Below are 14,521 nucleotides of genomic sequence, written 5' to 3' on the forward strand. Positions count from 1 at the left end.
AAAAGGCAAGAATGTTGAAGTGTCTGATGATGTGTTTGGCATGTTTGGGTTAGAATTCGAACAATATGGAAAAACATATTTAATTATTAATTTCCTCAATGGCAGGTAAATGATGTTTGCTTGCAAGTAAATATGTCTTCATTAATCCTTTGCCTTTCACTTGAATGCCTTCTCGCTCCTCAAATTCGAATCCTAAATCGTACACTCGTTCGTATGTGGCTCTTGAAATTTGAATTCTTCCAGGCATACTTGTAGATTCCATACGAGAGGCTGTATTGATGGCATCTCCCCACTGAAATCATTACAGTATTCAGGTTTCATTGTTCAAAAATTAATTCCAAATTCGATCGAACTGCCACAAAAAGAATAACACTTACCAAATCATATGCAAATTTCTTATAACCGATCACCCCTCCAACACACTCTCCTGTATGCAATCCAATTCTTATATTAATTTTCTTTTCATTTTGCTTGTTGAATGAGTTCAAGAAAGCAAAGATGTCAATTGAGAATTTGAGCATTCGTTCATCATGATCTGATGACCTGCTCGCATGTGCTCCAGCCACACAAAAGTATGCATCACCAATGGTTTTAATTTTGTCAATATAGTACTTTTCGGTGAGCTTATCAAAATTTTGTACGATATCCCCAAGCATGACAATAAGATCATTTGGAGTCATTGTACTGCTCATGGCAGTGAACCCAACCCTAATAAGTAGTTAATATGTGAAAGTATGTGAAATGTTTAGAATCAGTAAATAAACTGAAGTAAGAACATACATGTCGCTGAAGAATATTGTCAAGTCATTAAACTTTTCACAAATTGAGGTTTCTCCCTGCTTGAGTCGAATGGCCACAGGCAAAGGCAAAATATTCAAGAGTAATTCCTCACTCTTCTTTTTTTCTTCGCAAATAAGAGAGGCTTGCTTCTTTTCGGTAGTAACATCTTTGACAAAGCATGCAATGAGGGATTTCTTGTTGAAAACGCTCACAGATATTGAAACAGACGCAGAAAAGCTCGTCTTATTCTTTCGAACAGGTGACATTTCAAACGTTTCAACATATGCATTTTGGGAAGAGGTAATTGAAAAAATCGTCTTTTCAATCTTTTGTTGTTCTGAATTAGAAAAAAGTAAAGAAAGAGGAGCGCCCAATAACTCGCTTTGGTGGTATCCAAACATGTTTTCAGCTGCTTTGTTAAATATTACAATAAAGCCTTCAGGATTACAAACAATACATCCATCTGTAGCAGCATTCATTATAGATTTCGTCATGGCCATTGGTTCCTCTTCGTTAGATGAATGATTTGTAAAACCCCACTTGTCAGTTAACTTTTGCACACTTTTCGAAAACTTGTTGGGAATGCGATGAGAGATTGCATACTGTTTAAGGTCATCATTTTGATCAATTGTTTCCCGGTTAATGTAATTCAATAACATTCTCATGTTGTGTTTTTCTTCCCAATATTTCGAAAGAGAGGAATAGCTCCCTAATAGTAGCAACAAACAAAATGATATACTGATTGCAAATGCAGCTATCGACAAGGAAAAGTTCGCATTCTTTGCATAAGTGACATATGTCGAGATAAACACAAATGATTTTTCTGCGAATGAAGTTGCTAGGAAATAAATATTCCTGAAATAAATATCAATGGCTGTCTGTATGTCGTAATAATTATGGTAATAATCATTATTAAGCTCTACTGCCCGGGAAAGATAGCTAGAAACTAGTTGATTCATGCCTTGGCATTCATATTGTTGATCAATTTCTTGCAAAGATAGTGTTGTGTTGGTAAAATTTGAACTTGTGTTTGTGTTGTTGCACGTTCCTGACATTAGCAAGTCCATTTCCGACGAAATTCCAGAAATTGGTGATCGGTATCCAGTATCGGCACCTCCAACACTAATTTCTCGCCAAGCTTTGTCACAATTTCTTAATTCATTCATGTTATCTTCTTGGACAAGGTTCCAAGGAATAAGCATCAGCTTGCTTCTAACAACAAGTTCGTTGAGTCTTAAAAAAACTCTCATGGATGTCCTAACCACAGTGTTCAGTTTTGATATGGTTTCCATTGTTGAAATAGAAGTAGAAATATTTCTTTGAAACTCAACGATGATTAATATACTTGCAACTATGATAATGGCAATAATGGACAATGTAACAAGCATGAAAATCAAATATGGAGTGAAAATGGAAGAACTTTCTTTGTAGCTATGTTGATTGGTTTTGAGCTCCAGGTTGTGAAACACCCGTCCACTCTCCTCCTTTGGAATGTTCATAAAAATGTGCTTTAGAATCCTTTCAATTTGCAGTAAGTGATTTCTTGTTACAATAATAAATATGACTGAGAACACCAAGTAAACTCCCAATACAGCTCCAAAAATGCTATAGAATACAATACCCTCTCGGTTAATTTCTGATGTGGAGCTTTGAATAAAAGACGTACAAAAACTGTCAAAAGCACTGGTCATTTCTCTGCGATCAAGATAGCTGTAACAGCGTTAGAAAATTCACAAAGTTAAAAAATCATCTGTGTCTGAAATATCTTAACTTACAAAATTAACAAAGGATAGTTCGATCTAGTAAGATTAAATGCTTCTAAATCATTGATCAATGATAAAATTTGTGGACCTTGATTGAGTATCAAGTCCACAAACTGACTGACTGAAGAATTTCCCGTTTCGAAAAGGGGATCTGCAAATTCGTTATCTTGCTTAATTGGAATATTGTAGGGCCATATTACCTCTGTGAAGGTGGCTACAACTTCTGGAATAAACTGACCAGATATCGAGGCCATTTTCACACTATTCACTTTTTCTAACAGTGCTGTGATTTGTAACTTGGCCGTCGAGACAACGAAAGGAATTTCCGCTCTCTTTTCGGGTGTATGTGAGTATCTGTACTTGGATTGAACAGAACGAATATGTGTAATAATCAAATGAGGAATTCCACTGAGTGAGCATACTTGCTCCTCCAATGCAACTCTTGTTGAAATTTGATTCAAATAAATGCTGGAGGTTGTGAACAAAATGGGAACAACAATAAGAGAGAGTATTAAAAAGGTCACAAACCATGTTTTGGGCACGGTGTTCTGCTCAGTAGTGTTAATGGCCAAACGTAATGCATTTTCTTTCTTGTCGGTGTCTCCAGTATTGCTCACGGACTCCCAATTATCTTCGTCGTCGCTCCGTCCAATCTCTTCCATAGTGGTCTTATCTACAAATGATGATTTCTTTGATTGTTGGAAAGTATTAACAACAGATGTTGGATGAACTCTGTTACTCTTGTTAAATTTGTCGGGAAGAGGGAGCTTTCTAGATACATTAGCAGTAACCTTTTGGTCATCATCGTCAACCAAGTTGGCTTCTTCCAAGAGTTCGTTCGCAGCTTCAAACTCCCACTTGAATGTTTCCAAGAACATGGCATAGGATCTTAACAAAATTTTGTCGTTTGGATTTTGTGAGTATAACGTTCTGTAGCCGCTGTTGCACTCTGTTAACAACTTGGTAGCCGATCTGTTGATATTCAATAACTTTGTGTGTGACGGCTTTTCACTTAAAAGCTCTTTAAAGAATTCTTTGTGAAAGTATGAGAGAGCTTGTTGTTTCCTCTGGATATGTTGCAAAGTTTGTCTTAATTCAATATTAATGTTTGATATCTTTTCCATACTGACTTCTAACTCCTTACTTCTCAATAAAATCATATAATGCTGCATTCGAGATGGGTTGTTTTTCTTGGCATTTAGCAACATGTTCATTGCATGAGATTTTGCAGTCAACACATCCTCATGAGACGAATAAAATGTCGCTATTACTGAGTTGATCAACAAGAAATCAACATTTGTGAATGATTTGCTGCTACAGTGCTTTAACAATTTCAAAGAAACGTCAAGTGCTGAAGGAGACTCTGAAAAAGCACTTCCTATGGAAATTCGCAAATAGAATATCAATTGACTCATTGTCTTTCGTTCTTCAAAAGAAGAGTAGATTTGATAAGCACCAGACTTGTCTGGAAATTCAGTCATGATGTTGCCGATATATTTCTTGACTGAAGAGACCAATATTCTGAGATAAATTGAAAGCGACATACTTCCAATGATTAATCCCAGAAATTGCAAAGTGACAGTCACCCCAAACATGATCTCTCCTGTCTGCTCAAATTGGTTTGCAATATATGGCTTAATGGCTCCCATTACTAAAGGTCCAATACTTCCAAATGTTTTGGCAAGGAGACAACCAAACACTATTCCGTTTTCCCATATCTTAAAATAAGGGCATTTCCTTAAAAAGTAAATAGAAACTACACTACTCAAAATAAACTTAACGACAGAAGAAGCAATCACGTTATTGGTGTTCAGTATAACTGTTAAAACAACAGAGATCTGATTCAATAATGTAATGGCAATTATAACGTCTGGTCTATCCACGGTAAATGACGCAAATCTTGTTTCTATGGGTGGAATTGTCTCGCAAGTCACAATAGTACCGATAATCCCAATAAAGATGTTGATCAATACGCCAATGCTTCCAATAACCATGAATATAATATTCAGAGTTGAATCGCTAACAATGGACGGAAAATATTCGTTTCTTGAGGATGTAAAGGAAGAAGACATGGGAATGCAATGAATCCAAATCATCCAATTTGACAGAGCTAACATGAAAAGAGTGAAAGGAAGCACAACTTTCTTGGCCTTTTCACTGAATCTGTGACCTCTGGTGTGAAGAAAATAATACACGTAATACATGAAAAGCATTAATGCCTCAAGAAACAAAAAGGATGCAGAGAGGGCAATCACAGCCACATATGAATAGTGTTCAGCTCCAAAATTGATGGGATAAAACAACACTCTTTGGGTCCATCCAGCATTGATACCCCACAAAGGTGCATGTCCATTATTGGAACTCGTAGTAACAGTCGTTCCTTCCTCATACATGGTAGATGGCACAGAGCTCAATACAACCATGCAAAACAACATGTAACCATAGATGAGAAGCTGAAGAAACACCTTCTTCATAGAATCTTGCCTCGCCTTCTTTGCATTGAGAGAAACTAAAAAATTCATAGCCTTATCTATAATTTGTTTTGAAACAGAACCATTGGAACCAATTGCATCAGAAGAATTGTTACTTAGAGAGCTCGAACTTGCTGAGATCGATCGATTCGCACCTAAACCAAACATTCCACTAGTGGAATGGACGATGTTTGGCTGGCCACCGGTATTAGAGCAGTGACTAGTGCTTGATGCGTCATCATTACGAGAGGGAACATTAGCAGATGTAATGTCTTCAGCTTCGTCGATATTAGAACTTGATAGACGCCTTGCAGTTGTGGCGGCCGAAGGTTGATGATGATACATTTTAAAGTTGATTCTCAACAACTGAATGCATGATTGAATGTGACGGTCATCACACTTTCGGTTCCAACTACATGTTCCATGTATAAAAATTGCAAAGAGATGTCCTGATTAGCGTCTTGAGAATCCGCATGTGCGCACATGATCACATTACCTCAATGTATGAGCTTGTGAGTTGGCATTGATGGGTGTTGATTTATGTGCAATGAAAGTCATACAAATGAGAGAGCAAGGCCAATTGGGTCTATCTCTATCGATCAACTAGTCCGTTTAAATCACGGGAGATGAATTGCAAATGACCATTTTTCTTTTTCAGTAATAACATCATCCTATCTCGATTTTCATTTAGTGATTGACATGGTGTGCTGTGGCGAAGAATCAATGCCGAAAAGAATCAATGTTTAAAAATCTTTCATAGTTAAGTGTTGCATTTGAAACATATGAACTTTATCGGAATCAAGCTGTAGGATGGTACAAATCGAAATTCATGTTCTCAATGATAGTCATGTGTAATGATGGTGATCATTAAGGTTGAAAGAAGCGCGTTTCAATTGTTTTGAAAGGACAAGACGATTTCAACAGGAGGACGTTACTTTGCATTAGTGAGGTTTTTTCTTGAGATACTACATTTAATACATTTCAGTATTATCTTTCTTCACTATACGTACCCAATCTGTTTTTCATTTGAAAAGATATTGTTTGGACCACTTCTCACAATCCAAATAGAAACTATATTTTACAATCGGTGAGAAAGAACAACACATGAGATCAGAATTCGAGATTATTTAATCGTCAGATACAACAATCAACCGTATTTATTAATGCATTCTCTCATTACTGACGTCTAAATGGTCCACAATGTGGAAATGTGGATTGTGGATCGTCAAGTGGACCATCAAGTGAACCTTTCGACTCTTGCCCCGCTCGAATCATAATACCAAAAAGCTCATTTAAATACATTAAAGTTTTGTTCGATGAATTTTTTTGCCGACGAACAAGAAGATTCATGCGAAACCAGACATGGAGCTGCAACTGTAATACCGATTCGGTTTGAAAAGATCGCTTTTCTCACATGTGTGACTAGGGTATTCGGGTAGAAATTAGGTCAGGGTTTGCATCTTTTGTTTTTTAACCTTTCCAAATCGAATAGCCACCCTTTCGTACGTGCACTAATATCAACAACAACAGTTGGCAGTCAGAATTTACAATGCAAAGAATGAAGGATCCTTTTTGAATGTCATGTCGTCACTAATCCTTGGTTCAGGTTTATGTGAACGACGGCATACTACTACTTGATCATAGTATTGTTGTTGAAAAGAAATGGTTTCTCTCCAAATCAATCCCCACAAGCAGAATGTCAAAACGACAAGATTCGGTGCATGAAGTTTGTTTTTGCAACGCACATTCTGTCAAATGTCATTTTTATTATGCGGACAATATATTCACACAGTTTTGGAAAGTTTGATATCTCAGCAGAAGCTTTAATTCTCAGCAGCACATGTACTCAAAACACACTTCGCTGGAGTAAGAAAATTTGTGGAATTTCGATTCAAAGCTGCCACTGTCAATTTACACACAAAAAAACAACCACACACCTCTTCACACACAAACTCAGAATTTTCATTTTGCATTTCAACTTGACCCATTCATTCATCACGTTCCATACAGTTGCCTTTTTCGCTCCTCCTACTGTTGCTTGTCGATTCTTTTTAAATACACATTGTCATTGATTACTTCTAATTTTTCACATACACCACTCACTCGCTCACTCTCTCTCGCTTGTTCGAACAATCTTCTCTCAACACTGTTTCTTGATGAATTATATTTCACACCATCCACAACAACAACCACTTTCTTACAGTCCAACCTCTTCCGCCAACACTTCCACTACTCCAACGAAACAGAATGTTCTCCATTCACTATTATTGAACCAACAACAACAACAACTACAACTACATCAACAACACCACTCAAACAACAACAACACACTCTCTCACCATGTCGTCCTCAATCCATTCAATAACAAGATTCTCAATAACTTTTCCCAAGAGGTTGATAGAAATAACGATATTTCTTCACATCAACAACAACCATTACTACTCCTCGATCAAGACATCTTATTGACACTTCCAAGCAATGAATTGGCATCCAACTCTACTACCAACAGCGCTAATACCACCAACACCACCACTTGTCATCCTTCCTTCGAGGAGGAAGAAATTCAATACGATGTGTTCAAGGAGGACGACAATGATGATGATGAATGGACTTTACATCAACAAACATCACTTGCCAAGATCGCAGAAAATACTACCTCTACTACTATTCCTACTACTACTATTGCCACTTCCACATGTTCGAACAACAACGTTCATCACGGAGCTTCATCTGGACAATCATTTCCATATAAAGACACTTTACCCGAAAGTGGTAACTTGGTCAATCCATCATTGTCAGTGCAATCATCATCTTTGAGAGATCTTCTGGAGCATCCTGCTGCTGCACAGGGGAAGGAGGAGGATGACAATGCTTCTTCCTGTTGGTATCATCCATCCCTATCGAACACTACCAAAACTTGCTCCTCCATGTTCATCACACGACATGTTCCAACATCAGCAACAACCACCATCATGGATCATGAATCTCTCTTTCCTTCATCACCACCACCACCACATGTGGTCGAATCCAACAACAACAACCATCACCACCACTTGAAGAAGAATCACAAAGTGGTCCATAAAGGTAACAACCAATTGATCAATGGCATCAGCAATCACTACTCGAGTGTGAATATTCCCTCTGCAGAGATTATGAAATCCTTACTACTCACTCAAATGACTTGTCCCACCATCATGATGATGAATCATCGCCCACAACCTCAACTGCATGTCATTCCCACATTAACAACACCCACTCCTCAACATCATTTTGTATTGAATCAACAACACTTGCGTCATTCAAATCCTCTCCGTGTTGTCACCACCACTCGCCATTTGAGTCATCAAGAACCTCAACGTCATCCTTTGATCACAACGACCACCTCAACAACAACAACAACAACTCCAACAACTCCAACAACACCTACCACTCCTCCTCCTTCTTCTTCTTCTTCCTCGGATCAACACTATGTTAATGCCTTGTTGCAACTATTAAGCAGTTCTGATCCTATCAATCCCATTCCATTCAACACACATGTCACCAACATGAATCCTCTTCACACTACCACCATGACTCCAACTCAAATCAGTTTGAATCAATGCAGCTCTTTCATGAATACCACAAACACTTGTGATTCACATCACTTTGAAGAACAATCCTTTGTGTCATTGCTTTCAAGTGGATTGGATACTTTCAATAGTTTCTCTTCATCGCAGAGTCCACACAGTCACTCGTCACCAAGTGTTTCGAGCACAAACATTGCAACCGTTGTGACAACTCCACATTCAGTAGCAAATCAAGAAGGTGTTGATCACACAACTGCGACAAGTACTCCTCCCACCAAGTCACGTAATCGAATCGAATCACATTCGAAAACAGCATCCTCTTCGAATTCTCCAAGTGCTTCTCCTCGAATCAAGGCGAAGCGATCTTCCTCTCGAAAGGCGTCAACCTCAACAACAACCAATCCATTACTCGAACAAGATGCTGCTTCAAAAGCCAGCTTGCATGCAGTGCGAGACATGTTCCCTGATCCAGAACAAAGAAATTGCGTCATTTGTAAACGATCCAACATGAGTTTTAAAAAGAATTACTTTGTTCATGCAAGTAATATTGAGATTTATAAGAAAACTTTCCCAGGATTGGCTGATAGCATTGAATTTGGACCTGTGTGTTCCACTGATTTTAACAAGGTGTGGAGATATTCAAGAGGAGAGTACATTCCTTCGAGTACTGGTAATAGTGGAAGAATTGTGAAAAACCCATTGAATGAAAACAAGCCAAGTAATAAGAAGAGAAGATCAAAGAACTGTGCTGAGGAAGGATCGAATGTGACAAGTAACACTGCTGGAAGAAACTCTCCAAACGAATCACCCAAAAACAATAAGAGAGTGAAAAAGACGGCGGCACCAAACCGTTCAGAAAAAGAATTCACACCTTCAAAAACAATTGTACCACCACACGAATTGTCACATGCCCACCCGCAAGTCAATGTGCCAGAAACTTTAGAAGTATCGAGTTCGAATCAACTGTTGGACCCATTCAATATCGGATTAGAACACCCAATTCTTGAAATGGATTGCAATATTACAGTAATTAGTTTCAAGAGACAATCGGATGAGGCTTTCAATTTGATCAGCTTGATGCAAATTGAAAATCATCTGTATCAAGATCGTGAATTGAATGCATCAAAGAGCTATTTGGAAATGTTTAAGGAAAATGTTGCACAGAGATATGCTGATGCGGTTCGATATTGCGACAACCATTCAACACAAGTTCCAGAGACCATTCAAATCAGTGATATTCTTTCGATTGGAATTTTGAGTCAGAATCTACCCGACAAATTGATTGAACTTGACGAACAGTATTTACAGAATTTTGTAAACTCCAAAGCACGTAGTTTATTGCGAAGTGGCGACTGTTTGGCCATTCTCTTGAAATAAAACGGCGTCACGACCTTCAAAGTCAACTCATGGGTTGAATAAATTTCCACTTGGCTTCATCCTGTTCATTTTACAATTGCACGGCGATAAATATGGTTTCCAGCCATCCTCATGATCTAAGACTTCTTCTTGTTTCTTGGAGAAGACAGGAACAACGAAGAGACCCCAAACATTCCAAAACCTAGCCCAGAAAAAAAGGTAAAAACAAACCACGTGCTGAATAAATGACTACCATTTTCTAGTGAGCAATATCCTTTAAGGAGTGGGGATCGGCTCGAATAACAAAACACCACAGAACCATTCTGAATATTGGAATACTGCGAAGCTAAAAAGGGAGTTGTGAGGGCTGTCCTCTCGGAAGTTTGCTCTTCATTACTCAAATATCTCACCTCTGCTCGATACCAAACTTCAGAAGAATCTTCATCATTTCTCGGAATCCATGCCTTCGAATTTATTGAAGAGGTATTCACCACGATCGTTTCATATCGGGCATTCTCCACTCGAGCAATTTGTTGCACTGAAAAGCTATCGTCGGTTTTCAAACTGATACAAAACCAGACAACACTCGTAATGAGAACTCCTGAAAACAAGACAGTATTCAATACAAAGAACATGAGAGCACCCCGAGGTCCAGCAGGAATATCGGTTGGCTCCGAGGAGCGAGAAAGCATTTTTTTCCTCTTAAAGAAAAAAAAAATTGCCTTAATTCTTGAATGAATATCGAATATGAAACAATAGAGCATTATATTTGAAATATTGTTTGCTTGCACACACTCAAATCCATTTCTGTTGTTGTTGACTTTGATCTTTTTGCTTCAAGGCTCGTTCAAGTTGAAGCTGAAGTCTCTTTGAAAATTCAGCAAAATCTTGTTGTAGAGCTAACCGCGAAGAGGTCGATTGTGAGCTCTTGGAATTGATTTCGGCGCCAGTACTGCTACTTAATGTTGGAGACTCTCCTGATTGGCTGTCACTTGCCACTGGAAGGCCAATATTCGCCAATAATTGTTCTTGCTTTTCACGAGCAGCTATTAATTGTTGAATATACTCTTCACGGGCTTTTCTGATTTGAGATTGTTGATGTTGTCGTTTAAGTTCTTCTTGAAGAGCCAAATCTTCATTTACGTCATCCGCTTCTTTTTGGAAAAGAACATCATGATCTGAAATGCCTACCAATCCGTCTAAACTTTCAAGAAATTTGATATGCTCTGCAAGGCCAGGTGCATCCTTGCGTTCATCTTTGTGAATTTTGTTCAACCTGTTACATGTGTTACTGACAGTGGTAGCTTTCTAAATGAGGCATATGTTGACGAAATTCAAAACCAATTCAGATCACTTACCAAAGTGAACATTTCTCGCAAATCTGAGTCACTAAAATAACGATACTGATTGGACTGTACAGTCGCCGTTCTGGTTACAGTATTTTTGGGAATTTGTTTTCCATAAATATATTCCTCAATTGTACCTGCTGTGACGAGACGATAAACAACAACGTTCTGGCGCTGCCCAATACGATAGACTCTATCGATCGCTTGTTCATAAAGCTGTGGATTCCAATTAGGCTCAATAATGATCACTCTTGAGGCACCAACTTTTCGATTACAAGAATGTATGCATATTGGTAATGAATAGAGATTTAACGATTAGGATCGACTTACCCAAGTTGAGTCCAACTCCTCCTGCTAGTGTGCTCAGTAAAAAGCAATCAATATCTTCATCTGAGTTGAATTCATCTACTAATCTCGTTCTTTCCTTGTAGCTTGTTATAGAGCCGTCAATTCTATTAAATTTCAAGTCCAAACTATTTAGTAGAATTGCTATAGTATCAAGCATTCTTGTAAATGAGGAGAATATTAATAAACGATGCCCTTCCTCTCTGTTTTTCAAAATTAGATCTTGGACAATTTTGACTTTACAACTCGCGTTAATGAGCTCATCCACTGGCTCATCTCTTATACATTTCAAAATTCGATCCTCCTCTGCTTTTTTCAACCTCCTTTCAATTGCTTTCTTGGTTTTTTCATCAAGATCATCAGCATCAAGAATGCCATAGTCCGAGCCCATAATTGCATCTTCGTCTTCGTCATCGATAAAATCCTTCATATCTTCAATATCTCTCTGGTCTTCTTCCATAGCTTGCTCCTTGGCAGCTTCTTTCAACGCTTGCTCTTTTTGTTTTTGCATTTCGTTATATCCTCGGCACATGATGTGATGGTCGCATATTTGTTTCATGATCGTAATACCAGCTTTTCATGAAAATCTGGATCATATAGATTTGGCATTGTAATGAATAACTTACCAAGTGGATTTTGAGTTCTGTTGAGTACTCTCTTGACTTCGTCTGAACTGATGTAATCCTTATACATTTGAATTTGCTCAGCTGTTAAAGTAAGCCATAACATCAAGTCATTCTTTTGTCCAATTCTTGAAGTATTGGAATTTTTTACGTCACTCTTGAAGAGTTGATTATCTACCTTCAAGGTTTCACTCTTTTCACGCATGAGTAGGTAGTGTTTAATTTTCTCTCGCAAACAGTCAGCGCGAATGTTGCCTAGCTGCTTTTCAACAGACCTTGCGTCTCTCTTGGTGGATCTGTTAATTGAAATTGCATAGTTTTCATTGAAGTCTTTAAGAGTACCAAGTAGTTTGTCCTGTTTCATTGGTAGCCCAATAGTAATGGATAAATAACACTTGAAAACTTACCTCAAACATCCACGAAAAGAGGGAATATAATTCATTCAACCTGTTCATGATAGGAGTACCTGTAAGAGCAAATCTAGACTTGCTTGGAAGTTGAGCTATTTGCATGTGACACTTAGATTTGGCATTCTTGATCTTGTGAGCTTCATCAATAATTACTGAATCAATAAGGGTATCTCCAACAAATTCTTTCTTCAAAAAGTCCATATGGTTGCTTATTGTTTGGAGCGTGGAAATTAAAACTGCACCTCCATTGTTTGCGGCCCTGTTGAACTGCTCAACCATACCGATTCTTTTTCTGTTTTGAACCTTGTTACTTCCCACATTGTGAAATACGACAACATCCTGGATGGTATCATCAGACCATTTTTCAAGTTCTTTGTTCCAATTACCTATTACGCTATTTGGGCAGAGTACTGAGAAAAAAGATTAAGGAAATTATTATTATGCAATTTCATGAAATTCTCAACTTACCAACTACACGTTTGGCTTTTTTTGAAAGAAATAGGCCATGTATGAATGATGAAATTTGAACAGTTTTACCAAGGCCCATTTTGTCTCCTAGTATGCCTCCATTGAAATTCGAATCAAAGTGTCGTTCTTTGAGCCATTTCAAACCAATTTGTTGCTGATTATACAAGCCTTCATAAATTTTGGCTGATACCATAAATCCAAATGGGTCTCCATCGAGTTCTAAAATATATTGATTGTTCTTTACATCGAATGACCAACCATTCTCGAGTGTGTTTAAATCTTGCAGAGTGGATGGCTTTCTTTGAGGCTTTTTCTTTGAAGCCTTAGTAGATTCAAGGTCAATAGCTTTCTTTGTAGTCACCTCTTTAGATTTTTTGTTTGCTTTTTTATGGATACTGTACTGTGTTTTCTTTTAGAGGATCTGGTTTTGACTTCCAATTCATGATCACTGCTATCGGCAGAAAGCTCAGGCTCTTCATCAGTCAAATCATCCATGTCTGAAGAAGAATTGATATCCTCATCATCACTTGATTCATGGTAATCTTCATCTTCTTCCTCTTCATCGTCTAATTTCTCTTCTTTTTCTGACGAACATTCCTCATCTGATTGTATCTCTTCACTATCTTCGGACAATTCTGATTCTTTTTTCTTTAAGGGACCCTTTTTGATTGGAGCTGTCTTTGCAGTGTAAGATTTGAGTGTGAGTGACACGTCAACATCATCATTCTTAGTATCAGCAGTGGTATTGGATGCAAAAACAGGGCTGTTCAACATACGGCTCTGTTGAGGTGAGATGGCTCTTGAAGATCTTCGTTTCAGTCTTTTACGAACTGGTGTGAAAGAGACTTCTTTGTCAGTGTCTACATCATGATTCTCCATCATACTTTTTCGTTTGTTCTCTCGATATGGATTCATCAAGATCAACAAGATTGAAAGATGTTTCGTGTGGAGATGGTTGCTGTGTTTGTTCTTCTGCCATCTCTTCATCGTCGCTGCTCTCAGTATTCTCAATGAGAATATATTTTAATTCCAATGAATCACTGTCGTCGTCAGTGTTCATGTCGTTATAACGGTCATCTTTATCGCTGCTGTTTATTAGCCACAATGTTCGACTTGTTAGAAAGGTTGAGGAGGGAAATATCCTTTAATGGGATATGAGGAGGTGATGAAGAAGCAGCATCCTTTGATGCTCGCCGAACTCGTTGCACACGCGTGTGATCTCTCACTCCTTTTCTGTACCTTTTTGTAGTTACATTCATTATTTCTTCATTCTCTTGATCAGAAGATGGTGATAGCAATAAGTTAGCCTTCAAATTGCTAGGTCGAGTCATGATGACGAGCTTGAGAAAAAGCCTTTCAATGTTTTTTTTTGAAGAGTGAAAAACAGCTCTTG

General features: G+C 38.0%; 4 protein-coding genes across 4 annotated transcripts; 1 reads left to right on the plus strand and 3 right to left on the minus strand.

Moving 5' to 3' along the window:
- Positions 1 to 79: 79 nt before the first annotated feature.
- Positions 80 to 5,359, minus strand: FDP41_007173 (uncharacterized protein; the record flags this gene model as incomplete). The annotated part of the gene is made up of 4 exons (XM_044710889.1): positions 80 to 292; positions 378 to 708; positions 781 to 2,490; positions 2,556 to 5,359. The coding sequence occupies 4 exons, from the start codon at positions 5,357 to 5,359 to the stop codon at positions 80 to 82; spliced, it is 5,058 nt and encodes a 1,685-aa protein (XP_044558499.1).
- Positions 5,360 to 7,170: 1,811 nt separating this feature from the next.
- FDP41_007174 (uncharacterized protein) lies at positions 7,171 to 9,957 on the plus strand (the record flags this gene model as incomplete). Its single annotated transcript, XM_044710890.1, has 1 exon — positions 7,171 to 9,957. The coding sequence occupies one exon, from the start codon at positions 7,171 to 7,173 to the stop codon at positions 9,955 to 9,957; it is 2,787 nt and encodes a 928-aa protein (XP_044558500.1).
- Positions 9,958 to 10,073: 116 nt separating this feature from the next.
- FDP41_007175 (uncharacterized protein) lies at positions 10,074 to 10,628 on the minus strand (the record flags this gene model as incomplete). Its single annotated transcript, XM_044710891.1, has 1 exon — positions 10,074 to 10,628. The coding sequence occupies one exon, from the start codon at positions 10,626 to 10,628 to the stop codon at positions 10,074 to 10,076; it is 555 nt and encodes a 184-aa protein (XP_044558501.1).
- Positions 10,629 to 10,731: 103 nt separating this feature from the next.
- Positions 10,732 to 14,010, minus strand: FDP41_007176 (uncharacterized protein; the record flags this gene model as incomplete). The annotated part of the gene is made up of 7 exons (XM_044710892.1): positions 10,732 to 11,244; positions 11,295 to 11,545; positions 11,613 to 12,200; positions 12,254 to 12,605; positions 12,658 to 13,070; positions 13,129 to 13,450; positions 13,525 to 14,010. The coding sequence occupies 7 exons, from the start codon at positions 14,008 to 14,010 to the stop codon at positions 10,732 to 10,734; spliced, it is 2,925 nt and encodes a 974-aa protein (XP_044558502.1).
- Between the last annotated feature and the right edge of the window lie 511 nt (positions 14,011 to 14,521).

This window comes from Naegleria fowleri, assembly GCF_008403515.1.
Source record: "Naegleria fowleri strain ATCC 30894 chromosome Unknown tig58, whole genome shotgun sequence".
NCBI lineage: Eukaryota > Heterolobosea > Eutetramitea > Acrasida > Naegleriidae > Naegleria > Naegleria fowleri.